Source organism: Salmo trutta, chromosome 3, assembly GCF_901001165.1.
Source record: "Salmo trutta chromosome 3, fSalTru1.1, whole genome shotgun sequence".
NCBI classification, from domain to species: Eukaryota; Metazoa; Chordata; class Actinopteri; order Salmoniformes; family Salmonidae; genus Salmo; species Salmo trutta.
This window is the reverse complement of record NC_042959.1, coordinates 4,177,439-4,196,445: the sequence shown is the minus strand read 5'-3', so window position 1 is coordinate 4,196,445 and position 19,007 is coordinate 4,177,439. Positions and strand designations below refer to the sequence as shown.

The following is a 19,007-nucleotide window of genomic DNA, read 5'->3' as shown; positions in this document are numbered from 1 at the left end:
CGGAAGCAAACGGAACAAAATGAGATAAACATACCTGAATGTATCCAATATAAACTCTTGTTTGCAACTGTTGGACTCATGAATACGCTCTATGTCAACTAGATGCAGGCAAGAGTGTGCAAGGCAATATTGAATATGTCAATGTCTGTTACCTTGATTACTGATATTTCTCTCGACCTGTGCACGTGCATTGTAAACTTTCATTCATAGGCTAGGTTGTAGCAACTTCATGATGGGTACAGGGAACATTAGAGTATCATGTAATAGCCTAAACCTATTGTTGTTACATTGAACTGGGTGAATGGAATATGAAGGACAGTCAACCAATATGCTGTAATAGAAATAAGGCCATGCTCATGAAACCATTATAATTGTCCTCCCTAATCTTAAACGGCCCTGACCTCCACTGATCTCCAACTAATACCTTACCTGGACTCTCACTCTGTTGTACTCCCCAGTCACAGCCAGGTCCCAGGTCCCAGGGGCATCCTGAATAAAAAATAAATAAAGAATTCCGTCCCTCCCCCATCGTTTCCCTGTCTGTCTGCCTGTGTGTGATTGAAGGGGTGATGGTGATATGTTGCTAATTGAAAGGGAAGTGGCAACAACAGATCTAAGTCTACTCTAAGAGGCAATCAATAACAACATGCTTAGGGTCATTTCCATGTAAAAGGACCCATAAACACCAACATGTAAATTTTATAGGAGCCAGTTGCAGTGTGTGGGTAAAATCTCTGGGGAAGCCAGAAAAAAAAGAAGCCATATTTGAACCTATGTGTTGTGATAATTGCCTTGTCTGCTTTATAACCTGTTAGTTCATATGCCTTGCGACCGTGATATAAATAGGCCTAAAGGCTGAGACAATAAGAAGACAGTGGCAGAATAAATTCAACCACACCTTTGTTTCATCACAAAATCGGAGAAAAACTTCTGTCCTGTGAAGTCCACAAAACAGTTACGTGACCTACAGCATGTTCAAGCAAGTTGATGTTTCCGACATTCTGACAAATGTAATTAAAAATCTAATCAAACACTTCATGAGAGTTCATGTTGCGCAACCTTTCTAGAGGGTTTGCAATTGCACAAGAAAACATTGATGGCCTCTACTAAAAAGAGGAGAACCCCATCAGCTTTATATAGGCTAGGCCTACTATATTTATTTCTCAACTTTCCTAATATTAAGCACATTGCTTATGTTTACAACAGGAGTATAGCCTACCTGGCTGGCATGAACATGAACCACAGGAAAGCGTCCTCCATTCGCTATTTAAGTGCATAGATGACATATTATTTTTTTTCCCGCTGCCCCCGTTTTGATACAGGTGCATGATAAATGGTCCATTATAAATCAAAACAAAATTCACACGTATATGGAAATACTAGATTAAATCAAGAATAGTCTGATAAGTGACAATATTAGCCTATCACTTGTGAATTATATATTATCACTTGTGAATTATATATTATCACTTGTGAATTATATAGAGCATAAGAAACAATACTTTTTCGAATCATAGTCTTGTGTCACAACTAAAGTGGTTGTATTCATTTGGGATCTATCCCCATCCCACAACTGTCCCAGACTATGTTTTGGAATATTTATTTCTCGCACAGAATGTCAACTGTGGTACTATGGAGGACAGTAGATTGACATAGGCTAGTGCTTTTGCTGTTCGTTAGGCCTACTCATCTTGTTGACTGACGTAAAGTAAATGTGGACAGTTCTTCCAACTTCTTTCAATATGCACCTCGGGATTGGATAAGGACGCGGGCAGTTGTGTCCCCGATGGGTCTGTCTTCACTTGTAGCCTGTGAGAAAGACCCGATCCCATGATGGAGAGCCATGTGAGTGAGAGGTGATTCAGAGCACCCAGCACTCAGGGAGAAGGGCAGAACGCAGCACTCTGGGTCAAGGGCCGCTGGCCGCAAAAGGCATGGATTTTTTTTAGGGTGCATTGCGGCCACACTAAGGGGATGCGGTCATTAAATTATAGACCTTATCAAGTGCTTGTCAAATTGTGAATGAGAGACTGATGTAGTGTGTACAGCCTGCTTGCTCAAAAAAACTAAGCAGAGCTCATGCCTTTCAAGCAACTTTTTTCAAGTCATCATTAGAGTCTCATCATGCAGCCTTAGAATGTATTAAAAATCAAAACATATAGCCCAAAGGTTGTAGAATAACTAAAGTTACATTAATAACTCTAAATGAAGCATATACAGTTGAAGTCGGAAGTTTACATGCACCTTAGCCAAATACATTTAAACTCAGTTTTTAATAATAATAGAGTGATTTATTTCAGCTTTTATTTCTTTCATCGCATTCCCAGTGGATCAGAAGTGTACCTACACTCAATTAGTATTTGGTAGCATTGCCTTTAAATTGTTTAACTTGGGTCAAACATTTCAGGTAGCCTTCCACAAGCTTCCCACAAGAAGTTGGGTGAATTTTGGCCCATTCCTCCTGACAGAGCTGATGTAACTGAGTCAGGTTTGTAGGCCTCTTTGCTCGCACACACTTTTTCAGTTCTGCCCACAAATGTTCTGTAGGATTGAGGTCAGGGCTTTGTGATGGCCACTCCAATACCTTGACTTTGTTGTCCTTAACCATTTTGCCACAACTCTGGAAGCATGCTTGGGGTCATTGTCCAATTGGAAGACACTTTTGCGACCAAGCTTTTACTTCCTGACTGATGTCTTGAGATGTTGCTTCAATATATCCTCATCATTTTCCTGCCTCATGACGCCATCTATTTTGTGAAGTGCACCAGTCCCTTCTGCAGCAAAGCACCCCCACAACATGATGCTGCTACCCCCGTGCTTCACGGTTGGGATGGTGTTCTTTGGCTTGCAAGCCTCCCTTTTTTCCTCCAAACATAATGATGGTCATTATGGCCAAACAGTTATATTTTAGTTTCATCAGACCAGAGGACATTTCTCCAAAAAGTACGATCTTTGTCCCCATGTGCAGTTGCAAACCGTAGTCTGGCTTTTTTATGGCGATTTTGGAGCAGTGGCTTCTTCCTTACTGAGCGCCCTTTCAGGTTATGTCGATATAGGACTCGTTTTACTGTGGATATAAATACTTTTGTACCTGTTTCCTCCAGCATCTTCACAAGGTCCTTTGCTGCTGTTCTGGGATTGATTTGCACTTTTTCGCACCGAAGTACCTTCATCTCTAGGAGACAGAACGCGTCTCCTTCCTGAGCGGAATGATGGCTGCGTGGTCCCATGGTGTTTATACTTGCATACTATTGTTTGTACAGATGAACTCGGTACCTTCAGGCGTTTGGAAATTGCTCCCAAGGATGAACCAGTCTTGTGGAGGTCTACATTTGGTTTCTGAGGTCTTGGCTGATTTTCTTTAGATTTTCCCATGATGTCAAGCAAAGAGGCACTGAGTTTGAAGGTAGGCCTTGAAATACATCCACAGGTACACCTCCAATTGACTCAAATGATGTCAATTAGCCTATCAGAAGCTTCTAAAGCTATGACATCTTTTTCTGGAATTGTCTAAGCTGTTTAAAGGCACAGTCAACTTAGTAAACTTCTGACCTACTGGAATTGTGATACAGTGAATAATAAGTGAAATAATCTGTCTGTAAACAATTGTTGGAAAAAAGACTTGTGTAATGCACAAAGTAGATGTCCTAACCGACTTGCCAAAACTATAATTTGTTAACAAGAAATGTGTGGAGTGGTTGAAAATGTTTTTTTAATGACTCCAACCTAGGTGTATGTAAACTTCCGACTTCAACTGTAGTAATACCTATTTCTTTGTTAACCGTTCCACACAGAATAGCCGCGTATGCAGACTCCCTCAAATCCTTTGGAAAAAATTGCCTTTCTATTTTATTCAGCTTTGTTCAATTGTATTCTTGTCAGCTGAATGAACTAGTGTAGCCCACAGCCATTTGGTAAAACCACAATTAGGGCATAAGAACAACTCACAAGTGTGATATTCTGTTCTTCTGAAACAGACTACATTTTATTCATATCATGCTTCTTTATATCTGTCTAAAATAAAGAATGGATTTATTGTGATGGTGTAGGCTATAGTACAGAAACATGGATTTATTGTGATGCTGTAGGCTATATTACAGAAACATGGATTTATTGTGATAGTGTAGACTATTACAGAAACATGAATTTATTGTGATAGTGTAGACTATTACAGAAACATGGATTTATTGTGATAGTGTAGACTATATTACATGGATTTATTGTGATGGTGTAGACTATATTACAGAAACATGGATTTATTGTGGTAGTATAGACTATATTACAGAAACATGGATTTATTGTGATGGTGTAGACTATATTACAGAAACATGGATTTATTGTGATGCTGTAGGTAGACTATATTACAGAAACATGGATTTATTGTGATGGTGTAGACTATAGTACATGGATTTATTGTGATGGTGTAGACTATATTACATGGATTGATTGTGATGGTGTAGGTAGACTATATTACAGAAACATGGATTTATTGTGATAGTGTAGGTAGACTATATTACATGGATTTATTGTGATGGTGTAGACTATATTACAGAAACATGGATTTATTGTGATGGTGTAGGTAGACTATATTACATGGATTTATTGTGATGGTGTAGGTAGACTATATTACATGGATTTATTGTGATGGTGTAGGTAGACTATATTACATGGATTTATTGTGATGGTGTAGGTAGACTATATTACAGAAACATGGATATTTTGTGATGGTGTAGACTATAGTACATGGATTTATTGTGATGGTGTAGACTATATTACATGGATTTATTGTGATGGTGTATGTAGACTATATTACATGGATGTATTGTGATGGTGTAGGTAGACTATATTACATGGATTTATTGTGATGGTGTAGACTATATTACATGGATTTATTGTGATGGTGTAGGCTATATTACATGGATTTATTGTGATGGTGTAGACTATATTACATGGATTTATTAGACTTTTTCAACTGTAGATGTTCCAAAAGGTCTGCATCAGTGGCTGGTAGGCTGTGTTGAAGCCAGGAGATACTAAATGTGTTTATTGTTAATTAACTGTCAATTACCATGAGACCGACAGTTACTTGCTTGACGATCGCCGGCTGACCTAATTTTGTGACCAACCATAGCCCTTCACAAGCAGGTGGCTCACACACCATGATTTTTCTAGGATTTGTTTTGCTTACCAAAAAATGATCTATAACTGGGCTAGTAACTCACTAACTACCAATGAATATCAACACGTGCTTGATTTGATCTCAAACGAATCTCACGACTGGATGATTTGAAAGACACTTGTGCCTGTCAATGCAGGCCTACAATAATTATACAGTGATGTGAGGACAGTGTGTAACACATTACATCTGGAAGACACTGATACAATTCTGGTCGGAGTAGCCTAATTGTTTGAGTAGCCTAATTGTTTGAGTAGCCTAATTGGTTGAGTAGCCTAATTGTTTGATATTGTGATTTTAGCGTGATTTAAAAAATATATATATTTTTTTTTACCTTTCCATTCAGACAACTTAAATCTATATTCTTCATGTCCAAAAATCTTTTTGCTTTCCCCGTGCAAGCAGACAAGTGTTAGTGTTGAGCCCTGCTGTACTTAACTCTGCTTTACTGTACTCTACTGTACTCTACTGTACTGAACTGTACTCTACTGTACTGAACTGAACTATACAGTACTGTACTCTACTGTACTGTATTGAACTGTACTATACTCTACTGTATTGAACTGTACTGTACTGAACTGTATTGAACTGTACTGTACTATACTCTACTGTATTGATCTCTACGTTACTGAACTCTACTGTAATTTACTGAGCTGAACTCTACTGTAATTTACTGAGCTGAACTCTACTGTAATTTACTGAACAGAACTCTACTGTTTTGTAATTTTATGTACAAACTTGTGAAACATAGACATCTATGATTGGTTTACATTTGGTTTGTTTCAGATCATTCCGAAATTGGTCTTGTTTGGTGGTGGAGATAATTAAAATAATATCCAGTGTATTGAATAATAAAACAAATAAACAAAGGATGATATTGCATATTTCTACCTTTTGTGTGTAGGCTACCTATTTAGGATACACAACCAGGAAGAGAGTGACAAACATATCCATAATTATGCATTTCTTTTTAGTACAGATCAGGGACCGAAAATTTAAATTCTGTTATCGGGTGTAAATCCACTTCACTTACAGTAGTTCATTAACCAAAATATATATATTTTTCAAACTCAAGATGTCATAGCTGACATTCTTCCTGCAGACATTTTTGAATATTAATTCGGAGCAGATATTTTTTAAGAGTTGTTGGAAAACGTGGTCACATCACAATAACTTATGGACATTTAACCGAAAATCTGTTACCAAATTTAGCATCTGCACAGTTCTTCCAGTATGTGTGTTTTTTGTAAAATGTTCAATAAATGGTTAAAAGCAATCCTTGTTCATAGAGTTAAAATCAATGATTTTACTTTGGCATACATTTTAAGTGGAATTGACCTTTAGATTAATCCTGTAATAATTATGGCTAGTCATTGTATGATCTTTATGCCAATGAGGCCTCTCCAGCTACGGGCTACTATGGTAACCCTGAATATATATTATATATTCCAGAGACTCTCAGCATTAGTAACGGACTGTCTGACATACAGAAGCTGTGTGAAGAAACCACTTTCTTCCAACTGTCATCATTTGAAACTAGGCCAAGACAGGCAGCCCTCCATTCACTCACAGGCCTCACTATATCCACTAGTCCAGCATTAAGACTATATGTGTGTACAGTCAGTGTACGTTATGTGTATATTATTTATATATATATACACACACACTGTATGTACTTTGAGGGAGTATGAGTAGTGTTTATCTAACCTTTTGTTTGTGTGTTTTATTCAACAGTTACTAGGAGCAGCCTTCCTGGGCATAGGGCTGTGGGCATGGACCGAGAAGGTAAGGAAAAACATTACTATTCAAATGTTATCATGACATTGTTTTTGGATTTTCCAGATAGTCAAAATTCTAAACAACAACAATAAACAGCGAACATACTGCTTTTCTCCAGTAGTTTTGGCTAACAGCAACAGCAAAAAGACAAGTCTGATTTTTCACCATGATAAAACTGATTCTGTTAGAATAAATGTTTCTGTTGAATATTGTGCAGGTGAGCACCTGTGATTTCTATTTGAAGTGGGATAAATATTATACTGATGTCAGGGTAGCCTGGAGGGATTAATACATACTGATGTCAGGGTAGCCTGGAGGGATTAATACACACTGACGTCAGGGTAGCCTGGAGGGATTAATACACACTGATGTCAGGGTAGCCTGGAGGGATTAATACATACTGAAGTCAGGGTAGCCTGGAGAGATAAATACATACTGATGTCAGGGTAGCCTGGAGGGATTAATACATACTGAAGTCAGGGTAGCCTGGAGAGATAAATACATACTGATGTCAGGGTAGCCTGGAGGGATTAATACATACTGAAGTCAGGGTAGCCTGGAGGGATTAATACATACTGAGGTCAGGGTAGCCTGGAGGGATTAATACATACTGATGTCAGGGTAGCCTGGAGGGATTAATACATACTGATGTCAGGGTAGCCTGGATGGATTAATACATACTGACGTCAGGGTAGCCTGGAGGGATAAATACATACTGAAGTCAGGGTAGCCTGGAGGGATTAATACATACTGACGTCAGGGTAGCCTGGAGGGATTAATACATACTGATGTCAGGGTAGCCTGGAGGGATTAATACATACTGATGTCAGGGTAGCCTGGATGGATTAATACATACTGACGTCAGGGTAGCCTGGAGGGATAAATACATACTGAAGTCAGGGTAGCCTGGAGGGATTAATACATACTGACGTCAGGGTAGCCTGGAGGGATAAATACATACTGAAGTCAGGGTAGCCTGGAGGGATTAATACATACTGAAGTCAGGGTAGCCTGAAGGGATAAATACATACTGATGTCAGGGTAGCCTGGAGGGATTAATACATACTGAAGTCAGGGTAGCCTGGAGGGATAAATACATACTGAAGTCAGGGTAGCCTGAAGGGATAAATACATACTGAAGTCAGGGTAGCCTGGATGGATAAATACGCAGCAGTAGCTCAACGCACCAAAACTACAATGAATAAAAATCTAAATGCAACATGTAAAGTGTTGGTTTCCATACACAGAAAAGGCTTATTTCTCTCATTGTGTGGTCAAATTTGTTTACATCCTTGTTAGTGAGCATTTCTCCTTTGCCAAGATAATCCATCCACCTGACAGGTGTGTCATATCAAGAAGCTGATTAAACAGCATGACCATTACACAGGTGCACCTTGTGCTGGGGAGGCCACTCTAAAATGTGCAGTTTTGTCACACAACACAATACCACAGATGTCTCAAGTATTGAGGTAGTGTGTAATTGGCATGCTGACTGAAGGAATGTCCTCCAGAGCTGTTGCCAGAGAATTGAATGTTCAGTTCTCTACCATAAGCTGTCTCCAACGTCGTTCTAGAGAATTTGGCAGTACGCCCATCAAGCCTCACAACCGCAGACCAGGTGTAACCAGGCCAGCCCAGGACCTCCACATCCGGCTTCTTCACCTGCGGGATCGTCTGAGACCAGCCACCCGGACAGCTGATAAATCTTTGGGTTTTGCACAAACGAAGATTTTCTGCACAAACTGTCAGAAACTGTCTCGGGGAAGCTCATCTGCGTGCTCGTCGTCCTCACCAGGGTCTTGACCAGACTGCAGTTCTGCATTGTAATCGACTTGCTCACCTTTGATGTCCACTGGCACGCTAGAGAAGTGGTATGGAGTCGTGTAGGTGAGCAGTTTGCTGATGTCAATGTTGTGAACACAGTGCCCCATGGGGTTATGGTATGGGGCAGGCATAAGCTACGGACCACAAACACAGTAGCATTTTATCGATGGCAATTAGAATGCACAGAGATACCGTGATGAGATCCTGAGGCCCACTGTCGTGCCATTCATCTGCTTCCATCACCTCATGTATTATCATGATAATGCACGGCCCCATGTCACAAGGATCCGTACACAATTCCTGGAAGCTGAAAATGACCCAGTTCTTCCATGGCCTGCATACTCACCAGACATGTCACCCATTGAGAATGTTTGGGATGCTCTGGATCGACGTGTACGACAGCGCGTTCCAGTTCCCGCCAATATCCAGCAGCTTCGCACAGCCATTGAAGAGTTGTGGGACAACATTCTAAAGACCACAATCAACAGCCTGATACCCCCCATTTAAAAAAATTAAATAAAATTAAACTCTGTACGAAGGAGATGTGTCCACATCACCGACAAATTAACATGGTCCAAGCACACCAAGACAGTCGTGAAGAGGGCATGACAAAACCTGTTCCCCCTCAGGAGACTGAAAAGATTTGGCATGGGTCCTCAGATCCTCAAAAGGTTCTACAGCTGCACCATCGAGAGCATCTTGACTGGTTGCATCACTGCCTGGTATGGCAACTGCTCGGCCTCCGACCGCAAGGCACTACAGAGGGTAGTACGTACGGCCCAGTACATCACTATGGCCAAGCTTTCTGCCATCCAGGACTTCTGGATGGGTGTCAGAGGAATTTGATTTGATTTGTCACGCTGCATTAGGCAAATGATGGTCCCACCAGGTACTGACTGGTTTTCAGTTCCACGCCCTTACCTTTTTAAGGTATCTGTGAACAACAGATATACCCAGTCATGTGAAACCCATAGATTAGGCCCTATTGAATGTATTTCAGTTGACTGATTTCCTTTGTTGTTTTTATTAAATTAAGAATTTCAAATGTCATATATCCATGTAAGGATAATTGAATTTAAACAAAGCTTCTTTTTTTTTTAAGCCTAAAAAAAAAAAAAAAAAAAACATTTTTACTCCTAATCGAATGCTAGTGTCTGTTCAGATATCTGGCTATTTAATTCACCATGCCCATCCCTAGTCTGTAGTGGTATACTATCGAGAGCTGTGTATATCCCTGTAAATATATTGCTCTGTCTCCTGCAGCACACATCTTAACCGGTCTAAGGCTGCGTTTACACAGGGAGCACAATTTGGATATTTATGCCCAATTATTTGCAGAAGACCTGATCTTATTGGTCGAAAGAGTAATCAGAATTGGGCTGCTTGTGTAACTCAGCGTTTGAGCCTTACAGCCCAGCACTCTGCCTTTACCTCAACCTCCCTCTGTAACAAAGAACCATGTTAGCTAACAGCTACGGGTGGCTAAACACAAAAATCACATTTACATTCCAATTACATTTACTTTTAAAAATGGCCATAATAATGGGGAATTGTCATTGTGTGCATCCCGCAACAACCAAGACCACCATCACAGCTTCGATGAGAAACCATATGCTTTACATTATAAATTAATTTGAGAGGCATTTGTCTTAATCAGATGTATTATTTATGTCTTTGTATCTAGGACAGCGTCTGTCTAACATAGACGGCTGATAACATAGATTAGATTACATATTTTAATGTCAGTCTGGGTAATAACGTTGTGGATTCTCGGTTTCTCTGTCTCTGTCTGCTTCTCTCTACCCCTGTCTCTCTACCTCTGTCTGCTTCTCTCTGTCTGTCTCTGTGTCTCCCTCTCTGTCTCCCTCTCTGTCTCCCTTTCTGTCTCCCTCTCTGTCTCCCTCTCTGTCTGCTTCTCTCTGTCTGCTTCTCTCTCTGTCTACCTCTGTCTGCTTCTCTCTCAACCTCTGTGCTTCTCTCGCTGTCTCTCTACCTCTCTCTACATCTGTCTCTGTCTGCTTCTCTCTGTCTTTGTCTGCTTCTCTGTCTCTGCTTCTCTCTATATAGGCCGTCATTGTAAATAAGAATTTGTTCTTAACTGACTTGCCTAGTTAAATAAAGGTTGAAACATGTTTGTTTTTATTCTAAATAAGCTTTGTTGCACAATCAAAGGTGCAACAGGTCAGCACCTCAGAAGTAAATGTCAGTTGGCTTTTCATATCCGATCATTCAGAGTAGAGACAGCAGGAGCGGTAGAGATAGTGGGTTGAAAACAGCAGGTCTGGGACAGGTAGCACGTCCGGTGAACAGGTCAGGGTTCCATAGACGCAGGCAGAACAGTTGAAACTGGAGCAGCAGCACGACCAGGTGGACTGAGGACAGCAAGGCATCATCAGGCCAGGTAGTCCTGAGGCATAGTCCTAGGGCTCAGGTCCTCTGAGAGAGAGAGAGAGAAAGAGAGAGATTCACACAGGACACGGGATAAGACAGGAGAAATACTCCAGATATAAGACTGACCCTAGCCCCCCGACACATAAACTATTGCAGCATAAATACTGGCGACTGAAACAGGAGAAATACTCCAGATATAACAGACTGACCCTAGCCCCCCGACACAAACTATTTCTGCATAAATACTGGAGGCTGAGACAGTCAAATCATGTCTCTGTTTCGGTGTCCATATGACCCATTTATGTTGAACCAAACCACAAATGCAAATGGTGACTTTAAACTGCTTGTTGTCAGAAGAAGTTATCTTTCTTCTTTGTTGTGAGTGGCAGGGGGAGGGGCTTGGTGTATGAGAGTGGGAAGGTGCACACAGCATAGAAGGAGGGAAGGAGACGTGACCAAAAAGACATAAACAGTCATAAAATGAACAGGGTGTTAGGGGAGGTAGTGTGTTAGGGGAAGCAGGGGGAGGGGACTGCCTGTTCGTCTGTGTTTATTGTCCTGGAAGGGAAGACCTGGAGTCTCTCACAGTAAGGTGTGTTGTTGTATTGGCTTTTTATATCATGCCAAAGAAGAGGTTGCGCAACACTGCTTTCTTACATAAATTTCACCTGCATTTCTTCTTCTTTTTTGTACTCTTACGCTTTCTGTGGTCTTTTTGTCTATATATCTGTAATAACCCCTTGGTCCTCCTGTCCTCCAGGGGGCGTTGTCTGTCAATATATCTGTAATAACACCCTTGGTCCTCCAGGGGGTGCTGTCCAACATGGCCTCCATAACAGACCTGGGAGGTTAGGGTGCTGTATATCTGTAATAACCCCTTGGTCCTCCTGTCCTCCAGGGGGTGCTGTCCAACATGGCGTCCATAACAGACCTGGGAGGCTTCGACCCTGTGTGGCTGTTCATCGTAGTGGGAGGAGTCATGTTCATCCTGGGATTCGCTGGTTGCATTGGGGCGTTACGGGAAAACACCTTGCTGCTCAAATTTGTGAGTTTAAATTAAGTTTATACTTTTAATGGAATATGCTTTATACATCTTTACACGGAATCCAAACCGGCTGTGCGCGTATGCCATCCTGCGCCATCGTGCATACATTTATTGTGTCCCCCCCACACAAAACACGATGACGACACGCAGGTTAAAATATCAAAACAAACTCTAAACCAATTATATTAATTTGGGGACAGGTCGAAAAGCATTAAACATTTACGGCACTTTAGCTAGTTAGCTTGCACTTGCTAGCTAATTTGTCCTGGGTTATAAACATTGAGTTGTTATTTTACCTGAAATGCACAAGGTCCTCTACTCCGACAATGAATCCACACATAAAACGGTCAACCGAATCGTTTCTAGTCGTCTCTCCTCCTTACAGTCTTTTTCTTCTCTTGACTTTATGTTGCGACTTTCATAAATTAGGTGCATTACCGCCACTGACCTCGTTCGTTTTTCAGTCACCCACGTGGGTATAACCAATGAGGCGATGGCACGTGGGTAGCTGCTTTTATAAACCAATGAGGAGATGGGAGAGGCAGGACTTGCAGTGCGATCTGCGTCAGAAATAGAAAGGAGTTCTATTTTTGCCCTTGGCAACGCAGACGCTCGTTGACGCGCGCGAGCAGTGTGGGTGTAATAATTGAATAACATAGATTTCTAAATATATTTTGCAACGCTCGCGCACGCGACGCAAGCGGTGTGGTCAGCCTATTAGAGTTCAGCTATGTATTTCTTATATAGCCTACTTCGTTTAACCTCTCTGTGGATAGTAAGGCTGTGGCCTTGGGCGATAACATGTTGAACCTCATGGTTAATCTAATTTCTACCTTCAACTCTGCTATCCACATCTTTGTTCACAACTCACACCTTTTTTCACACCCTGGTGGCATAGACACTTTACCCCTACCTACATTGACTCGGTACCGGTACCCCCTGTACATAGCCCAAAAATATACACATATTATTAGTAAATACAATTTGTTTTTCGTAACTTTTTTTATATTGGATTTTTCTATTTGTATGTTTTCAATGTTTTTCTTTAAACAATTATTTAATGAATTCTTTATTTTTATTGTTTGTGATTTATTTTCTTTTTCTTTATATATTTTTTTACTTTAGTTTATTTAGTCTATTTTCTTAACTCTATTTTCTTAAAGCTGCATTGTTGCTTAAGGGCTTGTAAGTAAACATTTCACAGAAAGGTCTACAACTGTTGTATTCGGCGCATGTGACAAATAAAATGTGATTTGGTTTGATCTAGAGGAGGGAGGAACGTACAGTGCCTTCAGAAAGTATTCATGCCCCTTGACTTAAGCCACATTTTGATGCGTTACAGCCTGAATTCAAAATTGATTAAATATTTTTTTTTGATCACCCATCTACACACAATACCCCATAATGACAGTGAAAAAACCCCCCAAAAAACAATTTGATTTAAAAAAAAAAACTTTACAGAATGATCTAATTCACACACCTCAGTCAATACTTCGTAGAAGCACCTTTGCAGGTGATTACAGCAGTGAGTGTTTCTGGGTAAGTCTGTAAGAGTTTTCCACACCTGGATTGTGCAACATTTGCTCATTTTATTATTTTCACAATTCTTCAAGCTCTGTCAAAATGGTTATTGATCATTGCTAGACAACCATTTTCAGGTCTTGCCATAGATTTTCAAGTAGATTTAAGTGAAAACTGTAACTCGGCCACTCAGGAACATTCACTGTCTTCTTGGTAAGCAACTCCAGTCTAGATTTTGCCTTGTGTTTTAAGTTGTTGACATCTCCCAGTCTCCCACCAGACATCTCCCAGTGTCTGGTGGAAAGCAGACTGAACCAGGTTTTCCTCAAGGATTTTTGCCTGTGCTTAAATTCCTTAAAAAAAAAATCCTGATAAACTCCCCAGTCCTTAACGATTACAAGCATACCCATAACATGATGCAGCCACCACTATGCTTGAAAATATGGAGAGTGTTACTCAGTAATGTGTTGTATTGGATTTGCCCCAAACATAACACTTTGTATTCAGGACAAAATATTAATTGCAGTACTGTTTTAGTGCCTTGTTGCAAACAGGATGCATGTTTTGGAATATTTTTATTCTGTACAGGCTTCCTTTTCACTCTGTCAATTTGGCTTTTATGGTGGAGTAACTACAATGTTGAACCATCCTTAGTTTTCTCATATCACAACCATTAAACTCTGTAACCCATAAGCAATAATTTCTGATGAAAAAACACAAATATCAATTGATCGATTGATATAACAATAATATTTGTTTTGTGTTCGCTAACAGTCTGAGAAGGTTGTGTGTGGTGAACGTAAGGGTCTGTTTGGTGTTGAAACTGCTGCTACAAATAACAACGTGGCCAGTGACGACAAATCTAAATGTAATCTATTTTAAATTCAGGCTGTAACAAAACAAAATAAAATATGGGAAAAGTCAAGGAGTGTGAAGGCACTAGATAGGCAGGCAGGTCGGTCAGTAGAAAGTACATGTTAGATTGATTCACAAAAATAACTCTAGCTTCGTTTGATCTGAAAGTTGAGGTCATTCATAGCTCAGTAGCTCAGTTGGTAGAGCATGGTGTTTGCAACACCAGGGTTGTGGGTTCGATTCCCACGGGGGGCCAGCACAGGAAAAAAAAAATAAAAAATGAAATGTATGCATTCTACTGTAAGTCGCTCTGGATAAGAGCGTCTGCTAAATGACTAAAATGTAATGGAAATGTCATAGCAATTGGCTACTTACCATGAATGAACACGTAGGATTGGTATTGATCTAGATGGGAAATAAGTAACCACTTGTTTTATAAAAGCCTGAAACATCCATTACTGAGAACTAAACATGTTCTCTAAGCATCTTGAAAACAATTGACATCGTTCAGAGAAGTTATGTCAGGTTCAACGTTGACAATGGAGTCTGAGGGACAGAGACAAACTGGGCCTCATAGCCAGCTGTCACCCCCAGTGGCTATTACCTCCACTACTCTGTCCATTAACTCCTGGCTGGCCATCCTACAGAAGAGGAGAGAGTGCTCCTGGCTGGCCATCCTACAGAAGAGGAGAGAGTGCTCCTGGCTGGCCATCCTACAGAAGAGGAGAAAGTGCTCCTGGCTGGCCATCCTATGAGAGAGGAGAGAGTGCTCCTGGCTGGCCATCCTACAGAAGAGGAGAGAGTGCTCCTGGCTGGCCATCCTACAGAAGAGGAGAGAGGAGAGAGTGCTCCTGGTTGGCCATCCTACAGAACAGGAGAGAGAAGAGTGCTCCTGGCTGGCCATCCTACAGAAGAGGAGAGAGTGCTCCTGGCTGGCCATCCTACAGAAGAGGAGAGATGAGAGAGTGCTCCTGGTTGGCCATCCTACAGAAGAGGAGAGAGGAGAGAGAACTCCTGGTTGGCCATCCTACAGAAGAGGAGAGCGAGCTCCTGGCTGGCCATCCTACAGAAGAGGAGAGAGTGCTCCTGGCTGGCCATCCTACAGAAGAGGAGAGAGAGCTCCTGGCTGGTCATCCTACAGAAGAGGAGAGAGGAGAGAGCTCCTGGTTGGACATCCTACAGAAGAGGAGAGGTAGCTCCTGGTAGGCCATCCTGCAGAAGAGGAGAGGTAGCTCCTGGTAGGCCATCCTGCAGAAGAGGAGAGGTAGCTCCTGGTCGGCCATCCTACAGAAAAGGCAAGAGGAGAGAGCTCCTGGTTGGACATCCTACAGAAGAGGAGAGAGTGCTCCTGGCTGGCCATCCTACAGAAGAGGAGAGAGTGCTCCTGGCTGGCCATCCTATGAGAGAGGAGAGAGTGCTCCTGGCTGCACATCCTACTGAAGAGGAGAGACAGAAGAAATAGCTCATAGCTGGGTCTACAGTGCTCCAGAACTGATGTGGCTCTGCTGTTTCCTCAGTGTTTACAGTGAATGGATGATATAATGAAACACAAGAGGCCTGGGGCATCTCAACGCTGCTCCTAGCCAGTCAGGAGAGAGAATACATAGTTCCTGGCTGACCATCATACAGTAGAGGAGAGAGAGAAGAGATAAAGCATCTCAACGCTGCTCCGAGTCAGTCCCTCAGTCAGGCCTGAGGCGTCTCACTGCTGCTCTGAGACAGTCAGCCAGCCAGCCAGCCAGCCAGTCAGGCTACAAAGGTACCTATTTCCGGAACAGTACAGTATTATAGATATGCTCTTTTAGTTTACGGATATCTCTAGAACAGCACTGAAATATACGTATGTCCTATTTTCTCACATGTTCTAATGTTCTCTGTGTTCTAGTTCTCAGTGTTCCTGGGTTTGATCTTCTTCTTGGAGCTGACAGCAGGCATCCTGACCTTTGTGTTTAAAGACTGGATAAAAGACCAGCTCAACTTCTTCATCAACAATAACGTCAAGGCTTACCGCGACGACATCGACCTGCAGAACCTCATAGACTTCACACAGGAATATGTGAGTAGTAATAGATGTTATATAGTTAACACAGGAATGTGTCAGTAGTACGAGATGTTATAGAGTTAACAGGAATACAGTCGGAAGTTTGCATACACTTAGGTTGGAGTCATTAAAACACATTTTTCAGCCAATCCACACATTTTTTGTTAACAAACTATAGTTATGGCAAGTCGGTTAGGACATCTACTTTGTGCATTACACAAGTCATTTTTCCAACAATTGTTTACAGACAGATTATTTCACTTGTAATTCACTGTATCACAATTCCAGTGGGTCAAAAGTTTACATACAGCTTAGAAAATTCCAGGAAATTATGTCATAGCTTTAGAAGCTTCTGATAGGCTAATTGACATCATTTGAGTCAATTGGAGGTGTTCCTGTGGATGTATTTCAAGGCCTACCTTCAAACTCAGTGCTTCTTTGCTTGACATCATGGGAAAATCCAAAGAAATCAGCCAAGACCTCAGAAACAAAATGTAGACCTCCACAAGTCTGGTTCATCCTTGGGAGCAATTTCCAAATGCCTGAAGGTACCACGTTCATCTGTACAAACAATAGTATGCAAGTTTAAACACCATGGGGCCACGCAGCCGTCGTTCCGCTCAGGAAGGAGACGCGTTCTATCTCCTAGAGATGAACGTACTTCGGTGCGAAAAGTGCAAATCAATCCCAGAACAGCAGCAAAGGACCTTGTGAAGATGCTGGAAGAAACAGGTACAAAAGTATCTATATCCACAGTAAAACGAGTCCTATATCGACATAACCTGAAAGGGCGCTCAGCAAGGAAGAAGCCACTGCTCCAAAACCGGCATAAAAAAGCCAGACTACGGTTTGCAACTGCACATGGGGACAAAGATCGTACTTTTTGGAGAAACGTCCTCTGGTCTGATGAAACAAAAATAGAACTGTTTGGCCATAATGACTATCATTATGTTTGGAGGAAAAAGGGGGAGGCTTGCAAGCCAAAGAACACCATCCCAACTGTGAAGCACTGGGGTGGCAGCATCATGTTGTGGGGGTGCTTTGCTGCAGGAGGGACTGGTGCACTTCGCAAAATAGATGGCATCATGAGGCATGAAAATGATGTGGATATATTGAAGCAACATCTCAAGACATCAGTCAGGAAGTTAAAGCTTGGTCGCAAATGGGTCTTCCAAATGGACAATGACCCCAAGCATACTTCCGAAGTTGTGGCAAAATGGCTTAAGGACAACAAAGTGAAGGTATTGGAGTTGCCATCACAAAGCCCTGACCTCAATCCTATAGAAAATTTGTGGGTAGAACTGAAAAAGCATGTGCGAGCAAGAAGGCCTACAAACCTGACTAAGTTACACCAGCTCTGTCAGGAGGAATGGGCCAAAATTCACCCAACTTATTGTGGGAAGCTTGTGGAAGGCTACCTGAAATGTTTGACCCAAGTTAAACAATTTAAAGGCAATGCTACCAAATACTAATCGAGTGTATGTAAACTTCTGACCCACTGGGAATGTGATGAAAGAAATAAAAGCTGAAATAAATCATTCTCTCTTCTATTATTCTGACATTTCACATTCTTAATTTTTTTTTTACTAGGATTAAATGTCAGGAATTGTGAAAAACTGAGTTTTTAAATGTATTTGGCTAAGGTGTATGTAAACTTCAGACTTCAACTGTATGTGAGTAGTAGAAAAGTGTCCCTGGAGCATTTTAGGGGTTAAGTGCCTTGCTCAAGGACCCAGTGTCATTACATAGCTGCATCTGACCCTAGATCTGTAGTTCGGACCAACCTCCAATGCTAAAGGCTCATAGGTGGTTATAACATGTAACAAAGCCTTATACGTGTGTGTGTGTGTGTGTGTGTGTGTGTGTGTGTGTGTGTGTGTGTGTGTGTGTGTGTGTGTGTGTGTGTGTGTGTGTGTGTGTGTGTGTGTGTGTGTGTGTGTGTTTTAGTGGTCGTGCTGTGGAGCCCACGGTCCTAATGACTGGAACCTGAATATCTACTTCAACTGCACTGAGTTTAACCCAAGTAGAGAGCGTTGTGGCGTCCCCTTCTCCTGCTGCGTCAAAGATCCTGCCGTAAGATACCTTACTGGGCTATAGAACTACATTATAAACCTCAGACTTAATTCAGTTTATTAACACATGAACATATTCTACAGACCCTGCCGTAAGATACCATTACTGGGCTATAGAACTACATTATAAACCTCAGACTTAATTCAGTTTATTAACACATGAACATATTCACTTTCTTCTATTCTCATGATTGTTTTGCTTTCATTCGTTTCAGGAAGATGTCCTTAACACACAGTGTGGCTACGACGTGAGACTTCAAGGGGTTGGTTTTTCTCTTGTGTTTTGCTCTCAGACCCAATCAG

General features: G+C 41.4%; 1 protein-coding gene across 1 annotated transcript in view; it reads left to right on the top strand.

The window, feature by feature from the left end:
- Nucleotides 1–19,007, top strand: part of LOC115166614 (tetraspanin-17) — a 51,406-nt gene that overhangs the window by 17,129 nt on the left and 15,270 nt on the right. The window contains exons 2-6 of the mRNA XM_029720394.1: nt 6,911–6,961; nt 12,069–12,215; nt 16,477–16,647; nt 18,580–18,705; nt 18,920–18,967. Coding sequence (XP_029576254.1) covers nt 6,911–6,961; nt 12,069–12,215; nt 16,477–16,647; nt 18,580–18,705; nt 18,920–18,967 — 543 coding nt within the window. The remainder of the gene's footprint in view (nt 1–6,910; nt 6,962–12,068; nt 12,216–16,476; nt 16,648–18,579; nt 18,706–18,919; nt 18,968–19,007) is intronic.